At 41.4% G+C, this 18220-nt stretch overlaps 2 protein-coding genes across 3 annotated transcripts in view; both read left to right on the top strand.

The window, feature by feature from the left end:
• The first annotated feature begins 634 nt into the window (after window positions 1-634).
• Window positions 635-1457, top strand: hes2.2 (hes family bHLH transcription factor 2, tandem duplicate 2). Its single transcript, XM_052108437.1, has 3 exons — window positions 635-816; window positions 931-1018; window positions 1132-1457. The coding sequence occupies exons 1-3, from the start codon at window positions 640-642 to the stop codon at window positions 1455-1457; spliced, it is 591 nt and encodes a 196-aa protein (XP_051964397.1). The 5' UTR covers window positions 635-639.
• A 1290-nt stretch (window positions 1458-2747) lies between these two features.
• Window positions 2748-18220, top strand: part of acot7 (acyl-CoA thioesterase 7) — a 174490-nt gene continuing 159017 nt past the window's right edge. The window contains exon 1 of one of the 2 annotated variants that reach the window (XM_052108429.1): window positions 2748-2831. In XM_052108429.1, the coding sequence (XP_051964389.1) occupies window positions 2782-2831 (50 nt within the window). In that variant the 5' untranslated portion in view covers window positions 2748-2781. Of the gene's footprint in view, window positions 2832-15733; window positions 15982-18220 lie in introns of those variants that run through there. The other variant, XM_052108428.1, reaches the window with a different exon arrangement.

Genomic DNA, 18220 nt, shown 5'->3' with positions numbered 1-18220 from the left:
CAAAAAACATCATTTAGTATGATTTATAAGCTGTTTTCCTCATGGGGACTGACAAAATGTCCCCACAAGGTCAAAAATTTCGGGTTTTACTATCCTTATGGGGACATTTGGTCCCCACAAAGTGATAAATACACGCTCACACACACACACACACACACACACACACACACACACACACACACACATATATATTTTTTTTCTTCTGTGTTCAGCAATGACCCTTGGAAAGAATATTTGGAGACATGCCATACAAATTGCAGAAATATTCAGGATATGTTAAATGTTTGGTAAAATTATTATAACTAGTAGAGTTCAGATATTAGCAGTTATGCTAATATCCAAAGTTCCCCATAATCTAATCATCATGGGCACAAGAGCAAAAAAACATGACCTAAAGGCTATATGCTAGAGGAATATATTTTGATTTATAAACATTAATTTTTAAAAGCAGATAACGTATAAACTGATGAGTGTAATTTATACAAGCATCAGACGCGTCCTTTTGTTCTACAGTTTGAAGTTATTTGACCAGAGGAGTTATCCGAAGCGTGGGGGCGTTCCCATGACGCGCCAGCTACGAATATAAACCGGGCGCTGATCCTCAGTCCAGCACAGACGAGATCTACTCGCAACCTCAAAATGACTCCCAACGCCACTGCTGTATCTGCCCTGTCTTGTGCGCCCCGCACGGTGACCATGAGAAAAGAGGCAAACGAACTGAGAAAAACGTTGAAGCCTTTACTGGAAAAGAGACGAAGAGCGCGCATCAACGAGAGCCTCAACCGATTAAAAGGGCTCATTCTTCCTCTGACAGATGTAAGTTGTTTTTATATAAACGCAACAAATGTTATTAAAATGCCGAACTCCAACATTAAAATTGGTTATTTTTACGTGTAGGCTATTCTTACCGTTGCTTGTTCTCTATTGCAGAGCTGCCGTTATTCTAAACTGGAAAAAGCCGATATTTTGGAGATGACCGTTAGGTTCCTGACTGATACTCAATCCAGCCCATCTAAAGGTTAGCTTTCTTTAAATATTCAAATATAATTCGTCCCTTTGACTCATATTATGGCTGTATGGCGTCAAATAAATGGAAAGCAAACTAAACTCTATATTTATTTCTATTCACAGACAGTACGTTTAGTTTTGAAGAGGGGTACAAAACCTGCCTGCAGCGCGTTTCAGCGCTCCTGCCTCAAACCATTCTGGGCGCAGAAACACGACAGCGCGTCAACGAATTCATCCAGCGCTCGACGGTGCCCGCTGCACCAGCCTGCCAGAACTGTTGTGCGCAGAGCTCCAGAATGATGTCGATGTCCCAAATACAAGAAAAACTTCTGAACTTGAAATCAAGCAGCTCAAGAATCGTAAATTCCGAACAAAGCAACGCTGCGATTCTCAGTCGACCTCAGTCTACGCCACTCATCACCAATGCCAATGTTTGGAGACCTTGGTAGATCTACCATACAAATGACTAATGATCCAATGCAAGCATCTAAGAATTGTACATAGCCTATTTGCGACTGAAGATTTAGTCTTCAACATCTTGTGTAAAGATTCCTTGGTGAAACGTTACGATTCATCAAGTCATGTTTGTGTTAAGTATTGTATACTTGGTTTATCAAATCATGCGTTCACGAGTGGCGGAACGGACCCTTTTAAATCGTTTTGTTTTCGTAAAGAATCATGCGCGTAACCTGTACATAACGTGCTTAGATTTACTCCTCGATGTGGGGTTAAATCGTCGGTGGCTCTGGAAAACGCCTAAGTAAAACCCCAAGGGTTGTTTATTGTAAGACATTTGCAATTCAGACTTCAGTATACTGGGTTGGTGCAGATAATTTCAATGTAAGCACACTGTGTTGTCAAGTAGGTAAAGTATCTTTTTTGGAAAGATGTGCCATTTAATTTAATGTTTATACACTGTGTTATGCTACACCTTTTAATAAAAGCCATGGTTACACAGATGCTTTTGCCTTGATTGTTATTTCTGGGATAACAAAAGTGAAATAAATTATACGTAGTTGTATAGACTATAATAGAGCTAGCGCGCAAATTGCGCATACGGAAAAGGGAAGAGTTCTATCGAACTGTTGAAAGATTTGAATAAAGGCGCCAAAAGCCTACAGATAGGCGTGACAGCAGTTAGGCTGTCGCTGCGTTGCCCACAGGCAATTTAAATATCAGGGAGTCTCATAGTTCCTAGGGAACAAACACACTGATAAAACAAGCGTATGACAATGACTTACTAACTAACTAGCATACAAACAAACCAGGCTATAACCTGACGGCTGCTTACAGTGTGTGAAATGCTGTTGTGTGAAAACATGGTCTCTGCTTCCACCTTTCGGTGGTTTAGTAAAATGAGCATTGAATGAGCCTTTCGCACTGTAGGTTTATGGCAATTTAACACATTTCAACGATTAATAGCCTAAACACATTTGTAAACTTGTAGGTTAAAGTCTTAAGTGTAAAAGGTAGGTGGGGTAAACATGATCATTTTATTTTATAAAGAACCATATATGGGAGCAGTGCAAGCGCTATATAGTGTAGTCAAAACTGTTAATAAACTATTTCTAAAGCATTTTAGAATTGGTGAACGATTCGCGCTTCTTCCTTATTTTAAAAAATCAACATAAAGAGTTCGTTGACTGTTGTGGAAGTAGAGTCTGGCCAATCGATTTACCCTTCAAACCTGCAGCTATTGCCCCGCCTGACTCGTACGATTTCATTACGACACACGGAGTCAGCGTTAAAGACGAGCCTCGACACAAGCTGCACATGATGTCCGTTTCAAATGCACAAGCGACTCCATCCATCCAGATATGCAGGTAAGAGGCTCTTCTGTGACTCTAACCTTTATAACGCATCAACGATGATCTCAGCTTATACGTCCTGTACGACTGAGGTGGCCCTGATCCGTAGCGTGCTCCACAAATAGATTGAGATCATATTCAGAGATCATGAATGCATTTCACAAAGAAAAACACGAAGCCTGGCTTTTGTTCATTTCAGTTGTTTGTAAATCAGAATCAGAATCAGAATCAGAATCAGCTTTATTGCCAAGTATGCTTACACATACAAGGAATTTGTCTAGGTGACAGGAGCTTCCAGTCAACAACAATACAAACAATACCAAAAAAAACAGCAGCAAGGCATAGGTAATTAAAAACAAAAAAGAACACAAAATAAATAATTATACATATACGTACATAAACTCACCTTCATACATACCCACATACACACACGTAGTGCAAATCTAATACAATCTGTTATATAAAGAACAAAAAACAGTATATTATGTACAGAGCAATGTAAGTAATGGCAGAAGTGGATAAGTTGGATAATATAATTTAAATTAAAATTAAACTGTGTATTGCACATAATTATTGCTCAATGGGGGTAATTTAACTGTTCATTAGATGGATGGCCTGAGGGAAAAAACTGTTCCTGTGTCTGACGGTTCTGGTGCTCAGTGCTCTGAAGCGCCGGCCAGAAGGCAACAGTTCAAAAAGGTAGTGGGCAGGGTGAGTGGGGTCCAGAGTGATTTTACCAGCCTTTTTCCTCACTCTGGAAGTGTATAGTTCTTGAAGGGAGGGCAGGGGGCAACCAATAATCCTCTCAGCAGACCGAACTGTCCTTTGTAGTCTTCTGATGTCTAATTTCGTGGCTGCACCAAACCAGACAGTTATTGAAGTGCAGAGGACAGACTCAATGACCGCTGAGTAGAACTGTTTCAGCAGCACTGGTGGCAGGTTGAACTTCCTCAGCTGGCGAAGGAAGTACAACCTCTGCTGGGCCTTTTTCACAATGGAGTCGATGTGTATCTCCCACTTCAGGTCCTGTGAGATGGTAGTGCCCAGGAACCTGAATGACTCCACTGCTGACACAGTGCTGTTTAGAATGGTGAGGGGGGACAATGTTGGGGTGTTCCTCCTAAAGTCCACAATCATCTCCACTGTTTTGAGCGTGTTCAGCTCCAGGTTGTTTTGACTGCACCAGACAGCCAGCCGTTCAACCTCCTTTCTATACGCAGACTCATCATCATCTCGGATGAGGCCGATGACAGTGGTGTCGTCTGCAAACTTCAGGAGCTTGACAGAGTGGTCCTTGGTGGTGCAGTCATTGGTGTACAGGGAGAAGAGTAGTGGGGAGAGCACACATCCCTGGGGGGCACCAGTGCTGATGGTACAGGTGGTGGAAGTGAATTTTCCCTGCCTCACAAGCTGCTGCCTGTCCGTCAGAAAGCTGGTAATCCACTGACAGGTAGAGGTGGGAACAGGGAGTTGGTTTAACTTAGTCCGGAGTATATCTGGTATGATTGTGTTGAAAGCCGAGCTGAAGTCCACAAAAGGATCCTTGCGTATGTCCCCGGTCTGTCCAGATGTTGCAGGATATGATGCAAACCCATGTTGACTGCATCATCCACAGACCTGTTTGCTCGATAAGCAAATTGAAGGGGGTCCAGAAAGGGTCCAGTGATGTCCTTCAGGTGGGCCAACACCAGTCTCTCAAATGACTTCATGACCACAGATGTCAGGGCTGACAGGTCTGTAGTCATTAAGTCCTGTGATTTTTGGTTTCTTAGGGACGGGGATAATGACTGAGCGTTTGAAGCAGCATGGGACTTCACATTGCTCCAGTGATCTATTGAAGATCTGAGTGAAGATGGGGGCCAGTTGGTTAGCACAGGAACGAAGGCAAGCTGGTGAGATGCCATCTGGTCCTGGAGCCTTCCTTGTCCTTTGCTTCCGAAAGACACGGCACACATCGTCCTCCCAGATCTTTAGTGCAGGTAGTGTAGCAGGAGGGGGAGGAGGGGGTTGCAGGAGGTGTTAATGGTTGTGTGAAATGAAGGTCCGAGTGCATGTGGGGTGTGAAATCGGGCCTTTCAAATCTGCAGTAAAACACATTCAGGTCGTCAGCCAGTCGTTGGTCCGCCACAGGGTTGGGGGTAGGAGTCCTGTAATTAGTAAGTTGTTTCAGGCCACTCCACACTGATGCTGGGTCGTTAGCTGAAAACTTGTTTTTCAGCTTCTCAGAGTAGCTTCTTTTAGCCACTCTGATTTCCCTATTCAGTGTGTTCCTGGCCTGATTATACAAGACTCTATCCCCACCCCTGTAAGCCTCCTCTTTGGCATGACGAAGCTGTCTGAGTTTTCCTGTGAACCATGGTTTATCATTGTTGAATGACAAAAATGTCCTAGTAGGGATGCACATATCCTCACAGAAACTGATGTATGATGTAACAGTATCTGTGAGCTCGTCCAGGTCTGTAGCTGCAGCTTCAAAAACACTCCAATCAGTGCAGTCAAAGCAGGCTTGTAGTTCCAGCTCTGCTTCAATAGTCCATCTCCTTATAGTCCTTACAACTGGCTTGGTTGATTTTAATTTCTGCCTGTAGGTCGGGAGAAGATGAACCAGACAGTGATCAGAGAGACCCAAAGCTGCACGTGGGACAGAGCGATATGCATCCTTTAATGTAGTATAGCAGTGGTCCAGTATATTCCTGTCTCTGGTGGGGCATGTAATGTGCTGTCTGTATTTGGGCAGTTCGCGTGTGAGATTTGTTTTGTTAAAGTCCCCAAGAATAATAATGACTGAGTCCGGGTATTGTTGTTCTGTGTCTGAGATTTGATCAGCCAGCTGTTGCAGCGCTAAGTTCCCAGACGCGTTTGGAGGAATGTAAACACTCACCAGAATAAACGAAGAAAACTCCCGCGGCGAGTAGAACGGCTTACAGTTAATAAAGAGCGCTTCCAGATTAGGACAGCACATCCTCTTTAGTGTTGTTACATCTGTACACCAACATTCGTTGATGTAAAAGCATGTTCCACCACCTCTCGTTTTCCCCGTTAACTCCGCGATGCGATCCGCTCTGAACAGCTGGAAGCCCGGCAGATGTAATGCGCTGTCCGGAATGGCTTCACTCAACCAGGTTTCAGTGAAGCACAGTGCAGCAGAGTTTGAAAAGTCCTTATTAGTATGTGTGAGGAGATGTAGTTCGTCCGTTTTGTTGGGAAGAGAGCGGAGATTCGCGAGATGAATGCTCGGCAGTGCTGTTCGAACGCCGCGCTGACGGAGTTTAACCAGCGCGCCAGCTCGTCTCCCTCGCCTGCGTCTCGTAGCGCATCTAAACAACACAGCAGCGCCTCCAACTAAAATGTCCAGCAAAACGTCCGAATATTGAAAAACCGGGAAAAGATTATCTGGTATGTGCTGCTGAATGTTCAGCAGTTCGTCCCTGGTAAAACTGATTGGTAAAAGATTGCTAAACACAGGACAAACTAACAAAAACAACAAAAGAATTGAAGAGCTCCACACCGAGGCGGCCATCTGCGGCGCCATGTTGTATACCTCGATGGCTTGGATGCTGGCTTGGATGCTGGTGTGGCACATCGCGTGTGTATGTTATGACCTCAACAGTGATGCTGATGAGCACTGGCTGGAAAACATGGTTATCTGGGTCGTCACGGCAGTATTGTTATAGTCAAGAGGTAAACGAGGGGGGTGTGACTTAAATAGAGTGGTATTAGTACATTCGATTATTTAAGCGCTATAGATATGCGGCAGACTTTCACTGTATAACTTCCTGCCTAACTGAGAAATAACCTTGTGAGTAGATTTAGTCGAAATGGCCATCGTTAAAGATATTCCATTAAATGAATTTAGCATGTTATGTATTAATCCCTTGTTTAAGGATTAAACGTTGAAAAAGCCTGTCCACTGCTATCCGATCCGATCGGCCCGGCTTTACAGGGTCGTGATTAGAAGGTAACCGTCTCATGTCAAGATTCTCGCGCATGCGCGTTCTGTTGATGGTGCTTTCTCGGGGAGAAACTCATGAAGATTATGTAATTCACTATTAAAATGGTCTGTTTTGATAAATGTTCTTAAATATTTCACATAATTAATTTGATAACTTCGACTCTTAACCCTTATCAGGTGTTCAAGTCATATTGACCCATTTCAAATATTTACTAAAAGAAACTGATACAAGGATACCATTTTTCAATCTGAAACACCATGGCCATGGCTTATTCTCTGTGAAGAACAAGTAAAATATATATATTTTATTTAAATGAGAACACACATTCATGTCCTTCATACAATGTTTGACCCGCATACACACAGAGACACACAGAAACATGCACACTAGATAGGTAGCTACATTTCCAGCTTTTTTCCACACACAACGATGTCCCACCAACTTCCCCAAGTTGAAAAAGGCCACCCACGTGACAGTACGATGTTCTGGTCCAGAGATATTGGTGTTGTTCCATGGTTGCTAGGGTAACCACATCTGGTTTCTAGGCAGTTACCAGGGTGATTCTTAAAGGCGCCTTGGTATCCTGAGTGAAATAAGACAACCCCGTAGTCTCTACGATTTTCTGGTGCAGAGATATGTGTTTGGAGATATGGTTGCTAGGGTAAGCCAATGTGGTTGCTAGGTAGGACTGGGTGATATGGCAAAAAAATATTATCATGATATTCTTTTTCATATCATTTGATATCGATATTTATCATGATATTCAATCACATGTGCACATTGTTCTGAATTTCCAAAAAAGAAGAGAAAACAAAATCCTAAACAGTCAAAATAGTCTTTACAAAACTGCGTTGGGGGATCAGACACAGCCAATGCAGTGATGTCGGAGGGATCTATGAAAATATTACAATATTTTATAGAGTTTATCAAATGAGTGCAATATGAATGTTATAAGATCATCTGTTCATTTTGAATCATAATGAAGGTATATATTAGGGCTGTCAATCGATTACAATTTTTAATCTAATTAATTACACAGTGTCCCGATTAATCGATTGCGATTAATCGCATATACAAATATTTGCTGAGAAAGCCCCTTCTATAAAAATAATTCTCTATATATATATATATATATATTATATAAATAAAAAATATTCAGATAAATAAAATGTATTACATTCTTAATCAATGATGAGACAATACAAAAAGCGGCTTTAGAATACAATATATTGTTTACTACCATATTATTGATCATAAGACAATCATTGGCATATAGTTCATAGCAATCCATTTCACAAGTGAATTTGTAATTCAGTTGGAGATTTATTATGAGGGCTTGTTTAAGGACCCGTCAATTTACACCTGCATCAGACATGTTTTATTTATTTTTATTAATACTTACAAAACTTTTACATCTAGAGCCAATAGGTATATTAAAACAAACAACACCAAAAAGTAAATAAACAGTTTAATACAAACATAAAATTATTTACATATTTCAATACACTTTACAGCTTTCTTGTTACTCAAATTGGAAATTGTTCTTGGGTATTGCTGAACCTCTGAATTAAAACTAATGGTTTATAACCACCATACTTACATTTATGAATACTAAACTTTGCCAACAAAAGCAGAACATTAATCAAATAATATTCCTTATGAAGAGACATTTCATAGCTAAAAAAATCACGAATAAAACATTTTCAAAACCAAGTTGAAAGCTGGGAATAATATTATCTCAAACAATCTTGCAGAAATCAGACCAAAAACGAGTAGGGACAACTGCAGACCACAAAATGTACAGAATATAAATCAACATCACAATTATATCTTTCTACAAGAAAATAATTAGTGAGTTGGTACTTTTAAATAAGTTTGAAGGAAATGTATTTGATTTTATTCATGATTAAATATTTATGGGTAATTTCCAAATTTTGCACCATCTCAATCCAGCGTCAGACATGCTTGTGTAGTGTCTCGGGTGCATTGCATCATAAACATAAAATGTTTAGGTCACCGTTTCAAGTTAAATATAGTTTAATACTCAATCTTTAAACACACCTTGAGATCCCCTAGTTCACATTTGCGCTCCAAGTGTTTTGAATGCAAGAACATTTTCTTCACTGTATAAACTGCACGTTGCTCACACAGCTGAAATTTCTCTTACTGACCTCTGGATTAAACAGGTGGTACTACAAGATTGTATTTCTCAGGACTCTTCCTTATTATGGTCCGGGGGGGCATTGCGATTAAATGCGTTAATTTCTTTAACGCGTTATTTTTTGTAAAATTAGTCGCACTGAATTAACGCTTTAGAGACATCCCTAGAGTTTTTTTTTCTCTCTCTCTCTCTCACTCTCTCTCTCTCTCTCTCTCTCGATGAGGTGCATGAATGAATGCGTTGGCGAATGTGGCGTCAGTGATTGGATATGCGTGTATGTGAAGCAAGCCGTACGGCCGAACCGCTACTCTTGGTAACTTGGGAAAACAGCTTCGAATATGAAAGATTTCTAGAAATTAAGATATCCAGACAGAAATACACTTCTCGAGTTCACATATGCTCTGCGCTGGAATTCGAAGCTCTTGAGCACAATTCCTCGGAAGACTCCCGAAATCACTCCAGCCCTAAACACAGAGCGCCCAGCTGATTAGACTGTGTCTTTCTTCACTCAGGTACTTGCTTTGCACCCTTTCTCCTTCTTACTTCCTACATCCTTTTCTTTGATGACAACACCTCTCTCTCTCTCACACACACACACACACACACACACACACACACACACACACCCATTAAGTTCCCATTTTATCAGAGGGTCGGCTACAATAAAGGCTTGGTTTTTGTTTCTCAGCTCCACCACACTCTTCCTCCCCCCCTGGAGAAAAACAACCACAGGTTGTTACTCAAAAACCGGAAAATCTTCATCTTCGGAGGATTTGTGGAAGATTAAGAAGTTTCTGCTTTTCCTGGGATTCAAACTCTTCAGCAGTGGGAAAACATTGTTTCAAATTACATTGCGGACATCTTCTCCAGTGGCCTCTCGCGCTACCCGATAGTTCAAATGCATTATCACTCTGTAAGGTCCCTTCCATTTGTTTGCTAGTTTGGCACTGAAGTGGTGAAGTGCACTGGACTGGGGAATATTTCTCACCCACACTCTGTCTTTTTCTTTGAAGGTACTCTCTCTTCATTTTAGGTTATAGCTTCCAAGTTGTCTTTTACTCTTGATTGCAATGGAGTCATTTGCTTGACCATTTCATAGGAGGGAACGGTGGGAGAGAGAGAGATTCAATTTCCTCCCCAGGCTGAGCTCAGCAGGGGACATTCCGATGGTCTCCTGTACTGCTGAATTGATCACAGTTCAGGTAGATATTGGTCCCACTTTTTGTGGTTGTCATCTACACATACAGGAGATCATTTGTTTTATGGTGCGGTTTACTCTTTCCGTTATGTTAGTTTGTGGATTATATGCAGTAGTCATTTTCTGAGTGACACTCCATTTTGCACAGATCTCTTGGAACACAGCCAAAACGAACGGAGTACCTCGATCTGACAAGATGAAATCAGGAACCCCCCCGCCGGGTAAGAATCTCTTTCCAGAGAAGTTAAGCAACGGTCTGGGCATTGTCCTTCCGCATGGGGAACATTTCAACCCATTGCGAGAAATAATCCTCAAATATTTGGAGAGATTCATTTAGTTGAGTGCTGCATGGCAGAGGACCCATAATGTCTTCTGCTGGCATTTCATTTGGAAGTGAGTTGGTGACGTGTTGGATCTACCCAGCAGGTTTTTGGTTCTCACTTTTGTGTCTGGCATTTCACACACACCTCTTAACATGCCGTTTCACATTCCAGGCAACATTGTGCAACCTCTTGCAAGTCTTGTTAATTCCTACATGAACACTTAAAGGATGTGAAAGGATGTGAATGGCAGTGTTGCAGAATATTTGGGACAAGGCTACTAGGAACGTATACTCTGTAATTAACTTGACCACTGGGCAGGTGTGTTGTGTGATATAGTTTATCCTCGATTACCTCATATTGATCTTCCAATGAATTATCTTCGGCTAAAGTCGGAAATATTTTTGTGATCTCTGTATCTTTGTGCTGTTCCTCCCAGATGACAGCAACCGAAACTGGAAGTTCTGAATCCTCCTTTTTTGGGTGGAGTACAGGTTATATCCAGGTCTGGAGTGCATCCGAGAAAGAGCGTCCGGTGCCACATTGAGCTTTCCTTTGCGGTACTCGACTCTACTTGTAGGCAGAGAGCCCATCGGATAAGACGACTGGTAGTCTTTGTGGAACTCTCATTGCAAAGCTGAATGGTTTGTAACAATGGTGAATAGTTTAGGTTCAAGGTAATGTTGCCACCTTTCCCGTGCCCAAACGACTCCTGTCCCATCGCACTCACACGCATCATCATGAAGTGCTTTGAGAAGCTTGTCATGAGGCACATTAAGACCCAGCTGCCCCCTCACTAGACCCACTGCAGTTCATGTATCGTCCCAACCCTTCAACAGACGACGCCATCGCCACCACCCTCCATCTGGCCCTCACCCACCTAGATAAAAAGGACTCATACGTTTGAATGCGGTTCATAGACTTCAGCTCAGCATTCAACACAATCATTCCTCAGCACCTGATTGGAAAGCTGAACCTGCTCGGCCTGGACACCTCCCTCCCTGTATCTGGGAGACCTCAATCAGTCCACCACCACACGGAGCACTGGGGCCCCCCAGGGCTGTGTGCTCAGTCCCCTGCTGTTCACTCTGACGACTCATGACCGTGCAGCAATACACAGCTCGAACCACAGTCAAGTTCACCGATGACATGACCGTGGTGGGTCTCATCAGCAAGAATGACAAGTTAGCATACAGAGAGGAGGTACAGCGGCTAACGGACTGGTGTAGAGCCAACCAGTCTCTGAATGTGGCCAAAACAAAAGAGATGGTTGTTGACTTAAGGAGAGCACATAGTGAACACTCTCCGCTGAACATCGATGGCTCCTCTGTGGAGATCGTCAAGAGCACCAAATTCCTTGGTGTTCACCTGGCAGAGAACATCACCTGGTCCCTCAACACCAGCTCCATTACCAAGAAAGCCCAGCAGCATCTCTACTTTCTTCAAAGGCTGAGAAAAGCACATCTCCTACCCCCCCCCCCCCATCCTCACTACATTCTATAGATTAACTATTGAGAGCATCCTGAGCAGCTGCATCACTGCCTGGTTTGGGAACTGCACCGTTTCGGACCGCAAAGCCCTGCAGAGGATAGTGAGAACTTCTGAGAAGATAATAGGGGTCTCTCTTCCCTCCATCAAAAGACATTTACATAAAACACTGCATCCGCAAAAGCAACCAGAATTGTGGATGACCCCACACACGAACTCGACACCCTCGGGCCCTCACGGCCAGACTGTGTAACAGCTTCTTCCCCCAAGCCATCAGACTCAATACTCAGGGGCTGGACTGACACACACACACACACACACACACACACACACACACACACACACACACACACACACACACACACACACACACCCCTACCTACCTACCTGTACAACATCCAACTTTTGCACATGTCTAGACTCACACTTCAATTCATGGTCACTTTATACCTGGCTGCTACCTCAATAACTGCGGTCCATAGAACACCATTTCATAGTAGGTTATGTTTACATTTAGCATTTTAGAAAGGGTCATCTTTTTGCACTACTCCATTACAAATGTGTACTGGTCGGCACTGCACTGTCTTTTACTGTGCCTACTGTCCTGTTCCTTTTAGTACTTTATTGTACTGTCCCGTACTTTTTGCACACGTTTGCACGTGCACTTTATGTAGAAATGTTATTTAGTCGGTGTAGTCTCATGTGGTTCTGCGTTTGTCCTATGTTGATTTATGTAGCACCATGGTCCTGGAGGAACGGTGTCTCGTTTCGCTGTGTACTGTACTAACTTTAAATGGTTGAATGACAATAAAAAACACTTGACTTGAGTGGACCCAGGGATGGAGGTTGTCATGTGGAGCGAGCTCCTTCCACAGGCTCTCCAGGGGGGAAGAGTATAACTTGCTCCCGTATCTAGTATGGCCTTTCCTTTCCAGGCTCCAATACTAATGGGAACAACTACCTGTTGAGGTATGGAAACAATCTCATTAGAAGCAGTGGAAGTGAAATTTCTGAACCTAGTGAATGATTTTGAGGGAATTATGACAGATATGCTATTGTTAGAAGGCGGAGCTACTGACTTCTGAGGTTGGGAGGAACGCGTACTTCCAGCAGAAGGATGCTGACTGGGAGAATATGTGGAATGAAGGATGGAATAGTGGGGACAATTTCCAGGCAGATGTTGTCCTTTACATCTCAAACAATGGACTGGAGGTTTTCAGCAAATCGGTTAGAGGTGGGTTTTTGTGGTATGGGTTGAGATGTTATGTGTCCTTGGTAGTGCATCTGATGCACAAAATCCTTTTCCAGCTGATGACCCAGTTTCACTGATGCACAAAATCCTTTTCCAGCTGATGACCCAGTTTCTCTCATCCACAGTGTTTACTCCGCTGCGAAGTTGGCTGGCAAGGTAAGGCTTGATGTTTTTAAGAACCATCTTTACCAGCTCACTCTCAGTTAAGGTGGGCTTCCATTGCTTGCATAGGGCTCTGTACATGAAGGCAAAATCCCTAATTGATTCCTTTCCTTCCTGTATCCTAATTCGGACATGCTCAGCCAGCTCGTCTTCATAGTCTTCAGAGAGGAAGGCAGATTCGAACTCACCCCAGGTGGTAATAGAGGATAAAGCAACTTCCCACCAATCACGTGCCGTACCATACAGGACAGTACGGAAGGTAGCCAAAATATCAACATCAGCCAGGGAATGCAAGGCTAAAAAGTCCTGACATCAAGTCAAGTACAACAATGGATCAGAGTCATCAGATGGTCTTCCGAATGTGGGGAATGTTAACTTTAAATGATCACTTTTGATTGCAGGCGTAGGGTGCGATATTGCTGCAGTCACGGGAGGTGAAGGAATTGTGTTTTGTGGTGATGGTGGACCACTTCTTTGAAGGTCTGCCACTGACTTTAAGTTGTTAATAATTTCCAGTTGCAGCTCTTTAAGGTGGTCTCGTATGGCATTCAGTTGAGTGCTACAGTAATTAATCTCTTTGGACAGCAAAAATTTCAAAAAGGACCGTGAACAGCAGTGTGGCTCGAATGTCCTCCTGCAGCTCCAGCTGAAGCTCTTCCACCATTAAGCGAACTTCTGAAATTAAGGCAACTTCCCTTTTTTGTAGTTCTCCTGTCACAATCACCTTCATGGCCTTGGAAATTGCATCTGCATTTTCTTCATCTGCATTTTCTTCCCTAGTGTTTATTTGCAGTTATTGTGTTCAGAAGTTGCTGATGGGTTAGACTCCATTTTTGCAGTCAATGTCTCAAGCTTGGCATCATGAAGAGAAATGGCTCTATCCTGCTGTTTCAGACAGTCACATAGATAATCCCAGTTTCCTTGTACATGTGCAGTAAGCTGATAAATTTCCTTTACAGGAGTTGGGAGGAAGCCAGGCAGGTTATACTGCGCTCCTGAAGATGGTGGTGAAACTTCAGAGGAAGTACACAGTTGCATGTGATCGAGTTGGAAAGGAGATCTGACACCTGGTGGGGAAGATGCAAAACCCACCTGGACCCTTGAAGGGGTGCTGCTGAAGGAGTGGGTGTTGAGTGAATGGTGGAGGAAGTAGTCTTGGTTGCTGCTGGGTTTGTTGCACAGGTTGCCAGACTGGGGTTGATATGTCTCGGGGATCAATTTCCACAAACGTTTTTTGAGGGGGAGTTGAAGCGGCCATGTTTGTAATGTGTGTAAAAGAAAAATGGGGAATACACTTATGGTTGTACAAATAAAAATCATTAAATTAAGTTCAATATGTAGGTGTAAAGTTTATGGGCAATAAAGGGAATAAGGAAAATATCAAAAGGAAAATAACAAACTAAAGTGTTTGACATTTACAACTTCTGCACAACAATTCTCACAGAATTTTACCCAACAAGTATTAAATAAAATTAGTAGATGGTCAAACCACTTTTTTCTCTTCTCTTTCTCGTCACCCAAAAATTAACTAAATTAGCACAACAAACAGAGTTCGCCCCATTCACACATTTAAATATATATATATATATAAAAAAAAAAAAATAAAAAAACCCCACACACCTTAGTAGACAATCACAATTTTGAAACGCAGTTCAGAATTCAAGTAAATACAAATTGTTAAAGTCATTCAAGTGATTTTTCTTCCAGTCTAGTTCAAGATTGTTATTTTTTTTTCTTTGTTTTTCAGTCCCTGTTTGGTTGCCACTTCTTTAACTGTGGCAGCTCCCAGGAAAGACAATTTAAATATATAACTAAATAAATTGATCTAAATTAAATTGTTCGGGTGCCAGACAGGAGTAAGCCTGTCAAAATTTCTAAAAGATACCACAGATAAGCACTAAAATCCACCAGTTACATGCATACAAAATAATAAACTTTTATTTTCTTACTTTAGTTACACTCTACACCAACATAAAATAAAAGGCACAAGAAAAAGGTTTCTAGTTCAGTTTGCAATTATATTTTCACACAAAAAAACCCCATCCAAAACACATTACATGTACCTTTTTTACACCTTGACTCAAACAATTGAGGAAAGGGGAAAACTAAAATAAATAATGATATGGCCTAGGATCCGCTCTAATACCACATTTAAATCGGCAGATTCAAGAGTCCAGTTCTATAACAACCATTTAAAACAAACAAAATAAAACAAATAAAGGGGAAATACAAACAATATTAAAGTCAAATATGGTTCCCGCTTACATATATATATATATATATATATATATATTAAAAAAAGGAAAATTAATATACTCACACAACTGTGTGGACGGGATTCCTTCTGTTTGAAGGAATGCGTTGGCGAAAGTGGTGTCAGTGAGTGGATGTGTGTATGTGAAGCAAGCCTTGGTAACTTGGGGAAACAGTTTGAACGGGGAATCGTATGTAAAGATTTCAAGGGGAAATGAAGATATTCGGACTGATACACACTTCAGCTCTTGAGTTAACACACGCTCTGCGCTGGAATTCGAAGCTCTTGAGTACAATTCCTCAGAACCCTCCCGAAATCGCTCCAGCCCTAAACACAGCGTGCGCCCAGCTGATGAGACTGCGTCTTTCTTCATTCAGGTAGGCCTACTCTCTTTGCACTCTTTCTGCTTCTTACTTCCCTAACACTTTTCTTTGATGACTCCACCTTATATATACACACTATTACCTCACATCCGTTAATTAAGTTCCCATTTTATCCGAGGGGCGGCAACAACAAAGGCTTGTTTGTTTATGTTTCCCAGCTCCGCCACAATGATTTCAGTCATTGGGCTCAGCCCCCAATGACACTGTAAGAAGTGCACATTTAATATATTCGACTTTTTAGCAGATAGTAGTTTTTCCTTGTGTTAACATCATTCAAGGTAACTGTCTAATATTCATTCAGAATTTTGTCATTTTCTGTAATACATACACTTATAAAGTTATTAAATGACACTGAAACCCTTTGAAGAACCATTCAGTGACACATTTTTATTTTACATTAACAAATTTAAAAAATGGTTTATTATAGAAAATCAGTAATTTCGTCCCTTCTCTTTATTTAAACTTATACCAAACACACAAAAACTATAATTACAATAAATATCACATTAAGCTTGGAATATCTTTAGTGGAGTGAATAAACTCCTGATAATGTTTCTCTGTATGTCATTTAACTCGTGATTCAAGTCTTTTGAGAAAATCACTATGAAAAGAGATTTTATTTTCAATAGAATAACATTGGTAAACTAAGGATTGGGGGGGGCTTCCTAAAAAGGGACTAGTAACGCCGACGATACAAACAACACATAAACGACATGACTTAATACAGTGCTACACACTCAAATGCGTTCATCAACTCTGCGCGACTTGATACTTTAAGAGACTAACTTAATGATTTCCATCATTTATAAGCTGAAAGGCGAGCGGCGAAAGCATCAACAGAGCATGCGCGAGTATCTTGACGTGAGAAGGTTACCTTCTAGACACGACGGCGTTGGTCATCATTGACATTGTTCAAGTGCCTGGCCTGCCCTCTTGTGGTTGTACGTGGTACTATATTTTAGCGCTTACGTGCAAATGACGCAATCGAGTCAGAGGAATGCCGACAGTCATTGGTCGATTGAGGTGGTTGTATTAGGGTACAACAGGACTAAAGTTTTTTTTTTTTTTCCTCTGGTCACAAAGAATATCAAGAATCATTACATTTGTTTTGAATGAATATTGATGGAGCCACATAATTTGTGTGAAAAGAAATAACAGAAGGTTGTTTTGAATAAAAGTAAATCAATAATAATAATAATAATAAAAACAAAAACAAAAGGTGATGATTGGGCCCCCAGGCGGGTTATTTTGATATAGTCTAGAGACAGGGGCAGAAGTTATAGGGGTACAGTTTGTCAACTTGTGCAAATACTTTTCAGACAGCAATATGCTTTTTTTAAGTTACAAATTAAGATAATGCTTACTAACCACTTCATAAAAGGGTGCATAATTACTTGTTCATTTCAATCGCATTTGACCTCATTAAATCTCAAGTATCCTTTAATCGAGTGAATTTCTTTGTAATTGGATCAGTCAAATTACCTAAAAATCTAACTTTAGACATTATATGCAATGATCTCATGGATCAGGAAAAGTTTGCTGGCACAGTGACAAACAGGTGTTTAGGAAAGCATTGTAGTTTTTAATGCTGTTTAGTGTTTTGGGAGAAAATAAAATCAAAGGAGCTTTTTACCCCATGGGCCTTTAGCCCTGTTGTACCCTAATACATAAATTTAGGCTACATCTGGCCCCAGATGTTACTTGCTATTACTATTTTTTTCTCTCCCCCTTTCTCCCCAATTTGGAATGCCCAATTCCCAATGCACTCTTAAGTCCTTGTGGTGGCGTAGTGACTCGCCTCAATCTGGGTGGTGGAGGACGAATCTCAGTTGCCTCCGCATCTGAGCCTGTCAATCCGCACTTGCAATGACTGTTGTCTATTACACAACAATGATCTTGCTCTGTTTGGAGAAAAAAAAAAAAAAACTGAGGGCCCAGAAAGCTGAATTCTACTTTGAGGTGTATTCAAATCTCAGGCCATTTTTTGTCTTACTGGAGAAAATTGTTTTATAACAAGTACAGTATAATCGTTTAATCTGTTAATTATAAAGATTGGAACAGAAAAGAAACAGAAACCAACCTAATGATTCTTTATGAAATTACTTTTAGAAATGCCTTGTCCTGTGATTACAAATGACTGAGTTGGTCCATCCTTTCCAGCATTTAGAAAAGAAACAGACATCATGTGACAATGTCGTTCATGTGCTCTTTCAGTAGCTGTCTGAGCAATACA

This window comes from Xyrauchen texanus, chromosome 37 (genome assembly GCF_025860055.1).
Source record: "Xyrauchen texanus isolate HMW12.3.18 chromosome 37, RBS_HiC_50CHRs, whole genome shotgun sequence".
NCBI lineage: Eukaryota > Metazoa > Chordata > Actinopteri > Cypriniformes > Catostomidae > Xyrauchen > Xyrauchen texanus.
This window is presented reverse-complemented; position numbering and strand designations above follow the sequence as displayed.

Excerpts from the sequence above, each read along its gene's own strand:
- hes2.2 (XM_052108437.1), top strand. The coding sequence starts at position 640 with ATGACTCCCAACGCCACTGCTGTATCTGCCCTGTCTTGTGCGCCCCGC. Across the intron at positions 817-930 it reads TCATTCTTCCTCTGACAGAT|AGCTGCCGTTATTCTAAACT; the intron begins GTAAGTTGTTTT and ends TCTCTATTGCAG. Across the intron at positions 1,019-1,131 it reads TCAATCCAGCCCATCTAAAG|ACAGTACGTTTAGTTTTGAA; the intron begins GTTAGCTTTCTT and ends TTCTATTCACAG.